General features: G+C 44.3%; 1 protein-coding gene across 2 annotated transcripts in view; it reads right to left on the minus strand.

Moving 5' to 3' along the window:
• Positions 1-8548: 8548 nt before the first annotated feature.
• fgd (faciogenital dysplasia) overlaps positions 8549-14218 on the minus strand; it is a 121623-nt gene continuing 115953 nt past the window's right edge. For both annotated transcript variants that reach the window (XM_060931600.1, XM_060931599.1), the window contains exon 19: positions 8549-9714. In XM_060931600.1, the coding sequence (XP_060787583.1) occupies positions 9475-9714 (240 nt within the window). In that variant the 3' untranslated portion in view covers positions 8549-9474. The remainder of the gene's footprint in view (positions 9715-14218) is intronic.

Genomic DNA, 14218 nt, shown 5'->3' on the forward strand with positions numbered 1-14218 from the left:
AACAAACGAGTCCCTATGAGACAGGAAGTGGTTGAGCAACTCCTCTTCTCTACTTTACATGGGTTGCAACTATGGTGATGTTTTTGCACCTTGCAGCAAAGAATGAAAAGTAATTACTTCAAAGAGAGACACAGAATCAGGTCATATTTTCTGATAATCAGATTCTTCAACATGGGAAGGTTGAAGAATTCAGTTACAACCAGAAGGAAGTAGTAGTAATGGTATGAGAAGGAGAGAAAAGTCACGTGAGGATGCAGCAGGTGTTCTTAGTGCTGGAACTCATGAAGGAGAGCGAGAGAGAGAAAGAAAAATATATGAATATCAGGTCATATTCTCTGGTTCGACAAAAAATAAGTAAATCAGAAAATTTCTGTAGTAATTCTAAAGAAAATAAATGATCAGGTGCTACAAAAGCTTCAACGTGAGACTGATGAATTCCGTTACAACCAGTAGGAAGAAGAAAATAAGCATGAGAAAAGGAGAGAAAATTCAGATGAGGTTGGAGCAGACGTTCTTACTACAGGAACTCATGAAGGAGAGAGACAGAGAGAGAGAGAGAGAAAAATGTCGACTAATTGGCAGACAGACATCAACTGATGGACAGATGGTTAGTTTAGACAAAGAGAGAGATAGAGGCTATTATTTTATACAATCCCAAATCGGAAAAAGATATTATGCATCATAGAGGGTGAAATATCCAAATCCCCTTGTATCTTTCTTTGAGAACCACTATTTTTAAACATTTCAATAATTTTCTCACATTTCTGGACAAACTGGAGATTCTCAGCCCATCTTTGCTCCTCAAAGGCTAGGCCTTTGCTGGATACTGATTTTGTACCAAATAATGATTATAAATCACCTGTTGACACCGGTTGTTTCAAATCACATTGTTATTTAATCATTTTACCTCATTACTAGCCCTATACTGTCCCAAATTTTTTGGAATGTGTTATTTGGAATTGATCAGACGTGGGAAAGGGATGCCTTGGACAGAGCAACATGGCGAAGCATAGTTAAAAGCTGTGTCCGCAACTGAAGACAAGTGTCAAAGGGAGTATACAAGGGCTCACGAAGCCAGACATTCCATGGCAGCTCAGCCACGCTGTTCGTGCCACCGCTGTGGACGATTCTGTCGCTCTGGTGCTGGCCTCGCGGCCCATCTGCGTTTCTGCGCATCCTAATGAAGCAGTCATCATTGCTAGCTATGGACAGCCACCGCTAACGTGTGTTATCGGCCTAAAATGCAGGAATTAATATATATTAACAAATGAAATGAAATTGGCCAAGATAAAACATTAAATATTTTTGGTTCTGCATACTGTCTGCAATGAAATACAAGTCAAAGTAAATTTAAAAATCACTGCTTTCTTTTTTTTTTAAATTTGCTTTTGCCATACCATCCCCACCTTTGTCTGATTTAGGGGTTGTACTATCCATCCATCCATCATCTGTAGCCACTTATCCTGTTCTACAAGTTCTATCTGGAGCCCATCCCAGCTGACTATGGGCGAGAGGTGGGGTACACCCTGGACAAGTCGCCAGGTTATCGCAGGGCTGACACATTGAGACACACAACCATTCACACACCTTCACACCTACGGTCAATTTAGAGCCACCAATTAACCTAACCTGCATGTCTTTGGACTGTAGGGGAAACCAGAGTACCCGGAGGAAATCTGCGCAGACACGGGGAGAACATGCAAACTCCACACAGAAAGGCCCTCGCCAGCTGCTGGGCTCAAACCCAGGACCTTCTTGCTGTGAGGTGACAGTGCTAACCACTACACCTCTGTGCCACTGAGGTTGTACTATCCTACTATTTTATGTTAGAGAGAGAGAGAGAATGTTGACTACAGACAGCTACACAGATCAAAAGACAGACTGATGTCAACTAATGATCAGACAGACAGACTGAGAAGAGAGAGAGACAGAAAGAAGCTATAATTTTATCAATGGAAAGGGACCAGTAGGCCTAACCAGATGTCATTTGGGTGGTGCACTATTCCCAGCACAGCAGTGACAGATGAGCGTAATAACATTGTGGTGTGCAAGATTAGCATGTGGGTATCAGCTGTAGCATTAAGGATTTTAAACGCATCAGTTTCACTTCTTGGTTAAGAACAGCCTGCCCACCAAAAATATCTAGCTAAAATTGCTGCTTTTGTCAGACACTAAACACTCATGAACAGTCACGTGAGTATCACACAATGTGCATGGGTAAAGATAAAAGCAGGCATGTCAAAAGTGTACAGTGTCCAACACCCCAGCAAAGCTGCTATGCCTGATACATTCATACCAGTGCAAATCATATTTCTATTGCACACAGTAGAATAAATATGCAAAAGACAGAAAAACAAAAAACAGTCTAATAATACTTGGGTGGCCAACCCGCGGCTCGCGAGCCGCATGCGGCTCTTACGTTCATATCGAAGTTTGTGTTTGTTTTTTTTTAATGTGCGTGTGCGCTTTGCTTGAGTTCAGTATGGTATTTTCGTCAAATGCATCTTCGCTTTGCTTGGGTATATTACGGTATTTTCAGGTCATGTCAAATGCGCATGTGCGTGAGATAATCGCTAAGTTTTTGGGCAAGGTGTATCTTGTGTCAAGTAGCCTCTCAAAATGGCAATGAAAAAATGCACAGCAAAACGAAAATATGAAGACGAACATGGGACATTTTTAACAGAGTGGGAGAGTTTATACTTTTTTGTTGAATGTAATGGCAAGCCATTCTGCCTTATATGTCAGTCGTCATTAGTTCATTTCAAAGCTTCCCGCCTCCCTGAATAAGCAAGGAGCCAGATATGCAACACTAATTGAAAACCTGCACGAAAGCTTTGTAACCCGGTTCCGTGATATACAACTGAAAAGGCCACAGGTTACGTTCCTCGTCGACCCATTCAATGCGGAGATGGACTGTTTGAAAGCCCCGCTTGTCACAGATGAGGCTGCGGCTGAGTTGGAGATGATCGATCTTCGTGAGGAAGACCAACTGAAACCTGTTTTGAGGGAAGGCACCATTGAGTTTTGGAAAAGTGTGCCATTGGAAAAATACCCGAATGTGAAACAGGCTGCGCTTAAGATACTGTCAATGTTTGGGTCAACATACGTCTGCGAGTCTGTGTTCTCTACCATGAAACATGTGAAGTCAAAGCATCGTTCTGTTCTGACTGAAACCCATGTGAAAGAACTGCTTCGAGTGGCAACGACGGAATACAAGCCAGATTTGAAGAGGATTGTTCAAGGCAAGGAATGTCAGAAGGTCCACTAAGCAACATGCATAGTAAGTGCACACAATATTGATTGCTGTAAATGACTGGCCTGTGGTATTAGTACTGACTGAAGGAGTAAATTTCTCTCATGTTGGCGTGTGACATTTACTATTAATCTGGCTGAGCAGAGATGAGTGCTTGAGCGTGTGCATGTGTGTCTGTGAGGGGGAGGGGGGGCGATGTTCATGTGTGGTCATGTGTATGGTGTGGCTTTTTTTTGGTAATGCCATGAGTCCCACTAAGCAGCATGCATAGTAAGTGCACACAATGTTCATTGTTAAAAATGACTGGCCTCAGCCTGTGGTCTTAGTACTGTAGGAGTAAATATGTTGGTGTGTGACATTTACTATTAATCTGGCTGAGCAGAGGGGTGTGTGTGTGTGTGAGAGAGAGAGAGAGAGAGAGAGAGAGAGAGAGAGAGAGAGAGGAAGGGATGTTCGTGTGCCCATGTGTATGATGTGGCTCTTTGCGGTAATACAATAAAAAATGTGGCTCTTGGTCTCCAACTGGTTGGCCACCCCTGTAATAATAGATTAGACATCACTATGATGTTTCTTGAGCTTGTAACCCCTTTTTGTTGTAGACTATCATATTGTTCTAAATTTCAATTATTATTAACAATTTCAGACATGTTGTACTATTCTGTGGTTCATTAGCTTTCATTTTAACAAAGTACTTCAAAATCTGTCTTGAATATCCAAGAACAAAAACAGTCCTGGTTATCACCACCAGGTAAAATGTTTAGGATCTGTGATGAAATGACTGACCATAGTCATGCTGAACACTGAGTCTATTACAGGACAAGCACGCACACATGCATGCATGCACGCACGCACACACCCACCCCAAATATAGGAATGTACTCTATATATATTACTTCCTAGTAGTGAAACAACTAAATAATAAAATTACACAATAGAAACCTCTGACATAAATCTGATTACAGAGAGCTGATACCAGATTTATGTTGTCCATGCACCGTTAGTACTGTACATGCTGAATAGAAAATACAGTATATTTTGAACATTTGCTAAGAATGGTGTCTTATCCATCTTCTACCGCTTATCCGGATCTGGGTCGCAGGGGTAGCAGCCTAAGCAGAGCAGCCCAGACTTCCCTCTCCCTGGCCCCCTCCGCCAGCTCTTCCGGGGGAATACCGAGGCGTTCCCAGGCCAGCCAAGAGATGTAATCTCTCCAGTGTGTCCTGGGTCTGCCCTGGGGTCTCCTCCTGGTGAGGCATGCCCAGAAAACCTACCTTGGGAGGGCATCCAGGGGGCATCCTAACAAGGTGCCCAAACCACCTCAACTGACTCCTTTCGATGTGGAGGAGCAGTGGTTCTACTCCGAGTCTCTCCCAAATGACCAAGCTTCTCACCCTGTCTCTAAGGGAGAGCCCAGCCACCCTGCAGAGAAAACTAATTTCTACCGCTTGTATCCACGATCTCATTCTTTTGGTACACTACCCATAGCTCGTGACCATAGGTGAGAGTGGGAACGTAGATGGACCAGTAAATTGAGAGCTTTGCCTTTTGGCTCAGCTCTCTCTTTACCACAACAGACCGGTTTAGTGTCCGCATCACTGCTGACGCTGCCCCGATCCTTCTGTCCAACTCCCGCTCCCCCTTACCCTCACTTGTGAACAAAACCCCGAGATACTTAAACTCCTCCACTTTAGGTAGCAACTCCCCCCGACCTGGAGTAGGCACTCCACCTGTTTCCGGTTGAGCGCCATGGCCACGGACTTGGAGGTGCTGATCCTCATCCCAGCCACTTCGCACTTGGTTGCAAACCGTCCCAGCGCATGCTGTAAGTCACAGATTGATGAATCCAACAGGACATCATCCGCAAAAAGCAGAGACGTGATCCTGATGCCACCAAACCAGACACCCTCCGCCCCTTGGCTGCGTGCCTTGAAATTCTGTCCATAAAAGTTATGAACAGAACTGGTGACAAAGGACAGCCCTGGCGGAGTCCAACATGCACCGGGAACGATGTGAACCAAACTCCTGCTCCAGTCATACAGGGACCGAATGGCCTGCAGTAGTGGGCCCTGAACCCCATACTCCTGAAGCACCCCCCACAGGGCACCACAAGAGACACGGTCGTAAGCCTTCTCCAGGTCCACAAAACACATGTAGACCGATTAGGCAAACTCCCATGCACCCTCCAGTGCCCTTGCAAGGGTAAAGAGCTGGTCCAGTGTTCCATGACCAGGACAAAAACCGCATTGTTCCTCCTGAATCCGAGGTTCAACTATCGACCGGACTCTCCTCTCCAGCACCCCAGCATAGGCTTTCCCAGGGAGGCTGAGATGTGTAATCCCCCTATAGTTGGAACACTCTCTCCGGTCCTCCTTTTTAAAAAGGGGGACCACCACCACCCCAGTCTGCTAATCCAGAGGCACTGTCCCCGACCTCCACGCAATGTTGAAGAGGCGTGTCAGCCAAGACAGTCCAACAACATCCAGTGCCTTCAGGAACTCAGGATGAATCTCATCCACCCCCGGAGCCTGGCCACCGAGGAGCTTTTTAACCACCTCAGCAACCTTAGCCCCTGTGATAGGCGAGTCCTCCCAAGCATCCTCAGACTCTGCATCGTCCTTGGACAACATGAAGATGGGATTGAGGAGATCCCCAAAGTATTCCTTCCACCATTGGATGATGTCCCCAGTTGAGGTCAACAGCACTCCATCCTTGCTGTAAACAGTAGGGACAGAACACTGTTTTCCTTTCCTGAGCCACCAGACGGTTTGCCAGAATCTCTTCGAGGTCGACCGAAAGTCACTTTCCATAGCCTCTCCGAACTCCTCCCACACCCGAGTTTTTGCTTCAGTGACTGCCAGAGTCGCATTCCGCTTGGCCCGTCGGTATCTGTCAACTGCCTCTGGAGACCCACAGACTAACCAAGCCCAATAGGACTCCTTCTTCAGTTTGACAGCTCCCCTCACCACAGGTGTCCACCAGTGGGTTCAGGGATTACCGCCACGACAGGTACCAACAACCTTGCAGCCACAGCTCTGCACGGCCACCTCAGCAATGGAGGTGCGGAACATGGTCCACTTGGATTCAATGTCCCCATTCTCCCCCGGTATGCAGTTAAAGCTTTGCCGGATGTGACAGTTGAAGATCCGACAGACGGGAGCCTCCACCAGACGTTCCCAGCATACCCTCACTACTCGTTTGGGCCTGCCCGGTCTGTCTGGTCTCCTCCCCCACCATCTGATCCAGCTCGCCACCAGATAGTGATCAGTTGACAGCTCTGCTCCTCTCTTCACCTGAGTGTCCAAGACATATGGTTGTAGATCAGATGAAACAACGACAAAGTCAATCATTGATCTGCGGCCTAGGGTGTCCTCATGCCATGTGCACTTATGGACACCCTTATGCTCGAACATGGTGTTTGTTATGGCCAAACTGTGCATGGCACAAAAGTCCAACATCTGAACACCACTCATGTTCAGATCAAGCAGGCCGTTCCTCCCAATCACACCCCTCCAGGTCTCACGGTCATTGCCTACGTGAGCATTGAAGTCCCCCAGTAAAACAATGAAGTCCCCTCGTGGTGCACTGTCTAGCACCCCTCTCAATTATATTGCAGTGATGTATTATGTTGCTGTTCATTAAATGGGCCTCGTCTTTTTTTCCCCCAGCAGAGTTCATTTTGGCTGGGTAGACTTATCGTTTGCATTCTGAGCTTCTGCAAAGCATTTCTGTGCTACAGAAGTCACTAACTGGATTAGCTTCATACTAGAAAACATACACCACTTTATTAGGCACACCCATACGCTTGCTGTTTTATGCAGTTATCTAATCAGCCAATCCCTCGACAGCAACACAATGCATAAAATCATGCAGATACAAATCAAGAGCTTCAATTAATGTTCACTTCAGACATCAGAATGGGAAAAACTGTGATCTCTGTGACTTTCACTGTAGCATGGGTGTTGGTGCCAGATGGACTGGTTTGAGTATTTCAAAAACTGCTGATCTCCTGGAATTTTCATACACGGTCTTAAGAGTTTACACAGAATGGTGTGAAAAAATAACAAAACATTAAGTAAGCAACAGTTCTGTGGGTGAAAACGCTTTGTTGATGAGAGGTCAGAATAGTTCAAGCTGCCAGGAAGGATATAGCAACTCTTTACAACCATGGTGAGCAGAAAAGCATCTCAGCATGCAACCACAGAAGACCACATTGGGTTCCACTCCTGGCAGCCAAAAACAGGAATCTTAGAATCAAGAACAAAGTCCTATTAAAATGGTGGGTGAGTGTATAAGCAGCACAGACAGCCAAATTACAGATTTCTTTAAGGAATAAAATAAGCTTCAGCCCTGAACCTAAAATATTGAACGTTAAAAAATATGAAAGATGTCATCAATGTCAACTCTCCTTGTCTATTTTTTACTTACTTAGACACTGAAGCGATGTTATCCATCACACTGCTAAATACAGCAGCACGGAAGACATGAGACCAAACATCTGGATAACCCTATTAACAAATTTACACAACACACGTGTAGGTACTGTCATACATTTAGAAAGAAAAAAATAATGTGTGTCAAGATAATTAAATTATTTGCTTTTTTTCTAAATTGAATGTCAACAGGCCCGAAACATCATGAAAAATTAACTATACCACTGTAGAAACCAGGCGGCACGGTGGTGTAGTGGTTAGCGCTGTCGCCTCACAACAAGAAGGTCCAGGTTCGAGCCCCGTGGCCGGCGAGGGCCTTTCTGTGCGGAGTTTGCATGTTCTCCCCGTGTCCGCGTGGGTTTCCTCTGGGTGCTCCGGTTTCCCCCACAGTCCAAAGACATGCAGGTTAGGTTAACTGGTGACTCTAAATTGACCGTAGGTGTGAATGAGTGTGTGAATGGTTGTCTGTGTCTATGTGTCAGCCCTGTGATGACCTGGCGACTTGTCCAGGGTGTACCCCGCCTTTCGCCCGTAGTCAGCTGGGATAGGCTCCAGCTTGCCTGCAACCCTGTAGAACAGGATAAAGCGGCTAGAGATAATGAGATGAGATGAGACTGTAGAAACAAACATTTTCAGAATTGCTACTTTTAGCTTTAGAACAAACAGACAACTTCAAACCACAAGCAACAGGAACTGAACCTGTATACATGCCTAACACCACACCATGCCTAATACCACACACATTTCTGGGTATTGTGTATGTGAGACAATTTACAGGACTTACTAGAAGAACTCATCAACACAACGTAAAGCAGATAAGTAAAATAAAGGCATGCGAGAGAAAAAACTATAAAGTGAAATTAAATATGAAACATGGAAACCAGATATTGTTTTATTCTGATATAGTAGAGACATTTCCTTTTGTCAACACTTCCGGTTTAAAAATGAACACAATTATCCTGGTTCTGTAGGTTAAAATCCATGTTCAGAAGGCAGAAATGCTTGCAAAGGTTTTTAAAAGCACACATTATAAATATGGGATACTACAAGCATGTTGAGATCCATCTTCAGACACTGACAAGAGACTTACAGTACAAATACAGTAAATGTACTGAAGGGGTGAACATATGCTAGATTATTTAAAGGGTCATACAGAATAACAGTGAAATGGAGGAAATGAGTAAGTTGGGAAAATATTAATAAGATATTACAGTAGAATAATTAAATGACTTGCCACCTTAGCTTGTCTTACTTAAAATGGAGTTTCCTTGTTCATCAGCCAACCTTAAAAAAAATAAAAAGAGGCTACAAAGCCACAATGTGAGAACAGGAACAGAACATGGTGTGCAGGCAAAGAGGAAAAAACTAACACACAGTGAAGAAAATGGTGTCTGAGGCAGTATTTCAGCAAAAGTGAATGTGAGTTAATGCTAAACAAGTAATAACAATTTACATGAACCTTTAACAAAATCATAAAAACATTTGTCTCATAATATTTAATAAAAATCCACAACAACCTTATCTATTATAATACAAAAAACTTTTGAGAAATAAAAAGAAAGAAAACAGTGCATTGAGGAACCAGCCACACACCAGCACAACAGTGGCAGAGGAGTTGGAACAGTGCCTGTATGTGTACAAATGCCTCCTGTGCTTTTGTAAAAGGAGCAAATAAAAAAAAAATTTAACTAAAAACTAAAAAAAAAAAAGGAGAAAAAAAGTGCTGAGGATAATGTGAATTCAAGTAACAATTTCTAGAAGACAAAGTTCTGTTGCTTCAATGCCTCGTTTTCATTGGCTCTTATGGTGTTCCGTCAGGCTTAACAATGTCTCTAAAACCACCCCTTTTGTAGAAAGGGACAGAAGCTCCACCCACTTGTCCATTAATTCTACATCCTGGGCACTGAACAGCAGTGCATGTTGGGAGTGACTGAGCCTGAACACATGTTTGCCTTCTGACTTCTCTGAGGGCGTTAAGGATGTGCTGACCTCATAATCAGGTAGAGAGATTGTCTGGGCTCCACGGGCATCCTAATGAAGAATGAAAAATCACTGATTAGGCAAGACGATTATCAAAATGAGTGAACTGTTTCTGGGTCTTACCAATCAAAATACATTAACACATTAGATCATTTTTATATCCCAGGATTGGCTTCAAACTCACCGTATACCTGACCAGGATAAAGCACTTGTTGAGGAATGAATGAATGAGAAAATACCATTTTAAATATCAGGTATCGTACCAATACCAATAGATGCCAAATTATACAATATAAATTAATTTCCTTATGATTTTGTGTGTCATTTTTGCCAAGGTTTTCATAAAACACAATAAGAACTATTTTAATATTGTTTTTGACCTATTCCCAAATATTAATAGAACAGCTTAACCCACAAAGGATACACTGATGAATAGTGAATGCCCTAGAACAGGGGTCATCAAACTATGGCCCGCGGGCCAACTACGGCCCGCCACCCCCCTTTGACCAGCCCCCCCAGCCCCTCTGCCCCCCACCACTTGAACCGGCCCTATGAGGCAATCCCCAAAAGTGGTCATGGCCTATTTTTTTAAATTGCTTTTTGGCAAATAACAACATGCCTGCATCTTGTATTTTGTTGATTTTATCAATTAAAATTGATATTTAGTTATAAAATGAACTATTCATATTTTCCAAATTTGTGTCATATGCTCGCGATCAAGCAGTGACAGGCAGCGCATGCGCAGAGAACCGTCAGTGTTCAGGACAGCAAAATGGCGAGCAGTAAGCGAAAAGCTGACAGAGTGTGCAGAGTTTTTAAAGAACAGTGGACCACCAATTATTTTTTTGTTCAGTGTAAGGACCGTGCAGTTTGTCTTGTATGTAAAGAAAATGTGTCCGTTTTCAAAGAATATAATCTGCGTTGTCACTACGAAACCCGCCACAAAGAGTATGCTAGTTTGCGAGGGCAAACAAGAGAAGACAGGATTCGGAGGATGAAATGCGGACTGGCTGCACAACAGAATGTATTCCTTCGCCAAACCCAGATCAACCAGGCTGCTGTCCGAGCTAGCTATAAGGTAGCTCACCTACTAGCTACCCATGGAAAGCCGTTTACTGATGGGGACTTTGTTAAAGTATGCATGCTTGCTGTGGCTGAGGAGGTGTGTCCCGACAAGAAGGATGCGCTCAACGCGGCGAGTCTCTCCGCACCTACTATGACCAGGCGAACCGAATATTTGGGGGACAACGTGTATGACCAGCTGAATGAGAAAGCGTCAGAATTTGAGTTTTTTGCTTTGGCCATGGATGAGAGCAATGACGTGCAGGACACAGCACAACTGCTGTGATCTATTGATCTATTGCTCATATTATTATAATTTCACTGTTTTTTTTAATTTATTTATTTTATAGGCCTATTTATTTGACCTTTATTAAGTGCTGCACACAATTATTAATATTATTAATAATATCAACAAGCCTACCTACAATTTATAATTTTCCACTCACCTTTGCCAGTGTCAATCACCTCAACTAGGCAGATGTTTCTTACCTTGACAGCTTTGATATTATTTTTATTAGAAAATAAATAAATGGAATATCTGTGGTATTTCAAATTAAAACAAAGTGTGAAGACTCGATTACTACTTTTGCAAACCACTAGTAAAGATAAACAAATATGTGCCAGGAATCAAGTGTTGATATACTGTAGTAGTGTGGATGGCTGTGCCAGGCTAGTAATCTCTACTACACAATGAGGCCTGCTGGTGGTCATATTTGTCTGGGTCATACAATTCTATGTTATATAGCTGACCCGACCCCAGCCCCCCATCACAGTCAGGAACGACAATCTGGCCCCCAGAGAAAAAAGTTTGGTGACCCCTGCCCTAGAATGATGCGTTTCTGTGTGCCCGTGCACTTTTTTTGGTACTATAAGTATGAGGTGACACAAAGGCCAAATTCCTTTAGTCATTCACCAGCATGGAAGAAATGAGAGAATACACAAATATAAAAAAAAAAAAAAAAGGGTTTACCAATCAGGCAATGGCTATAAAAATGATGAGCCTGAAAATGCCAATATGCCTTCTTGGGGAATTAACACAAAAGTGTAAAACAACCAGAGTTTAAATGAACCTGCCTAGAAAAGGACACAAATGTATTTTCCTGTCACACACAGAAAAAGGATGATTAGTGGCAGAAAGATCCTCAAAGGATTATGCTTGGAGATTAACATTTTAGGATCACTAAGTCCCCAATACTATAATTATATGCTACCTCCTTTCTAACAAATGTTTTGGAAGGAATGCTAGAAGAAAGCCTTTATTTTCATCTAACCACAAAATGCAAGCATCCAGAGCTCACAAAATGCTACTGGAGCTTTGACTGGAACTGGGTTCTGTGGCCAGAAGCGCTAGGTGGATGGGGTGTAAACACTATTTGTTAAACAGAAGTACAGATGATCTGGAAAATGGTGGGGCTGTTTGTCCTCCAGAGGCCATGGAAACCTTGTTAGGACACATGGTGTCAGAGACTCCATGAAGAACCAGGAGATTTTAAATGAAAATCTTGCTGCCTCTGCCACAAAGCTAAAACTGGATCCTGGCTGGCTCTTCCAGCAGGACAATGAATCAAAACCACATAACAATAAGTCAATAAGCAAAGCCATCCCAGTCCCCAGACCTAAACACTACTGAAAACCTGTGGGGTGAGCTAAAGTGGAGAGTCCATAAGAGAGGACCTAGGATCCCGGAGGATCTTGAGACCTTCTGTATTGGGGCCTGGTCTCAGATTCCTTGCTCTGTGTTCTCCAGTTTCATAAAGCATAATAGAAGAAATCATTAGCCAGAGTTCCATTGCAGTTTTGCATCTTATAGAAACTATATATATTTTATTTTATTTTTTTTTTAATTCGACAAAACACAATTACGAATGGTCTGTGTTTCCATTAAGTGATATTTATGTGATTAAAGCTGGGTTTTCTCCTCTCACTACAGTTCCCCCCTCATGACAGTTATTAGAGAGTGCTCTTTTTTCAGAAAGGTAACGTTTCCATTTCTTCATGCCATGCATGCAACTTAAATGCGAAAAACGTGTTTCCATTTCAAGTTTGTGAAATATTGCTTTAACAAATTGTCTGAAAAACTGCATACTCCTCTTTTAATCCATTATGCATCGAGTCCATGAAGTACTCAATGCATAGCTGCCAATAATTGTGACATGCTGTTTTGTTAAGCGTTTTTGGCAAGGTTTTCTTTTTCTTAGAATAAATTGACTTTAATTAAAGCATAGCTTTTCTTTAATATTTGCAGCATGATGCTAAGCTAAATAAATAACCACAAAAACATTTCTCATAACAAAGGACAGGGACTTAATCAACACAAACTTATGATCCGCGCTTACTGGGAATTCATACCCCTCCTAGAACTGCCACCTTATTGTGGTGGAGGGGTTTGTGTGCTTGAATGATCCTAGGAGCTATGTTGTCGGGAGCATTACGCCCCTGTTAGGGTCTCCCAAGGCAGACAGGTCCTAGGTGACAGGCCAGACTAAGAGCAGTTCACCAAAACCCCTTATGGATAACAATCTATCAAGGACCGTGACGTCGCCCGGTATGGCGCAGCCGGGGCCCCACCCTGGAGCCAGGCCCGGGGTTGGGGCTCATATGCGAGCGCTTGGTGGCCGGGCCTTTGCCCACGGGGCCCGGCCGGGCTCAGCCCGAAGCGGTGACGTGGGCCCGACCTCCTGTGGGTTCACCACCCACAGAGGTAGCCGTAGGGGGCTGGTGCAGTGTGGATTGGGCGGCAGTCGAAGGCAGGAGCCTCGACGACCTGATCCCCGGACACAGCGGCTAGCTGTTGGGACATGGAATGTCACTTCGCTGGGGGGGAAAGAGCCTGAGCTTGTGCAGGAGGTTGAGAGGTACCAGCTAGAGATAGTCGGGCTCACCTCCACACACAGCTTGGGCTCCGGAACCCAGCTCCTCGAGAGGGGCTGGACTCTCCACTTCTCTGGAGTCGCCCATGGTGAACGGCGGCGGGCTGGTTTGGGCTTGCTTATAGCTCCCCAGCTCAGCCGCCATGTGTTGGAGTTTACCCCAGTGAACGAGAGGGTCGCCTCTCTGTGCCTTAGGATCGGGGAGAGGGCTCTTGCTGTTGTTTGTGCCTACGGGCCGAATAGCAGTATAGAGTATCCGGCCTTCTTGGAGTCCCTGGGAGAGGTACTGAGAGGTGCTCAGACTGGGGACTCCATTGTGCTACTGGGGGACTTCAACGCTCACGTGGGCGACGACAGTGACACCTGGAGGGGCGTGATTGGGAGGAACAGCCTCCCCGATCTGAACCAGAGTGGTGTTTTGTTATTGGACTTCTGTGCTAGTCACAGTTTGTCCATAACTAACACCATGCTCAAGCATAGGGGTGTCCATAAGTGCACCTGGCACCAGGACACCTTAGGTCGGAGGTCGATGATCGACTTTGTCATTTCATCGGATCTCCGTCCCTATGTCTTGGACACTCGGGTGAAGAGAGGGGCTGAGCTGTCAACTGATCACCACCTGG

This window comes from Neoarius graeffei, chromosome 10 (assembly GCF_027579695.1).
Source record: "Neoarius graeffei isolate fNeoGra1 chromosome 10, fNeoGra1.pri, whole genome shotgun sequence".
Lineage (NCBI taxonomy): Eukaryota > Metazoa > Chordata > Actinopteri > Siluriformes > Ariidae > Neoarius > Neoarius graeffei.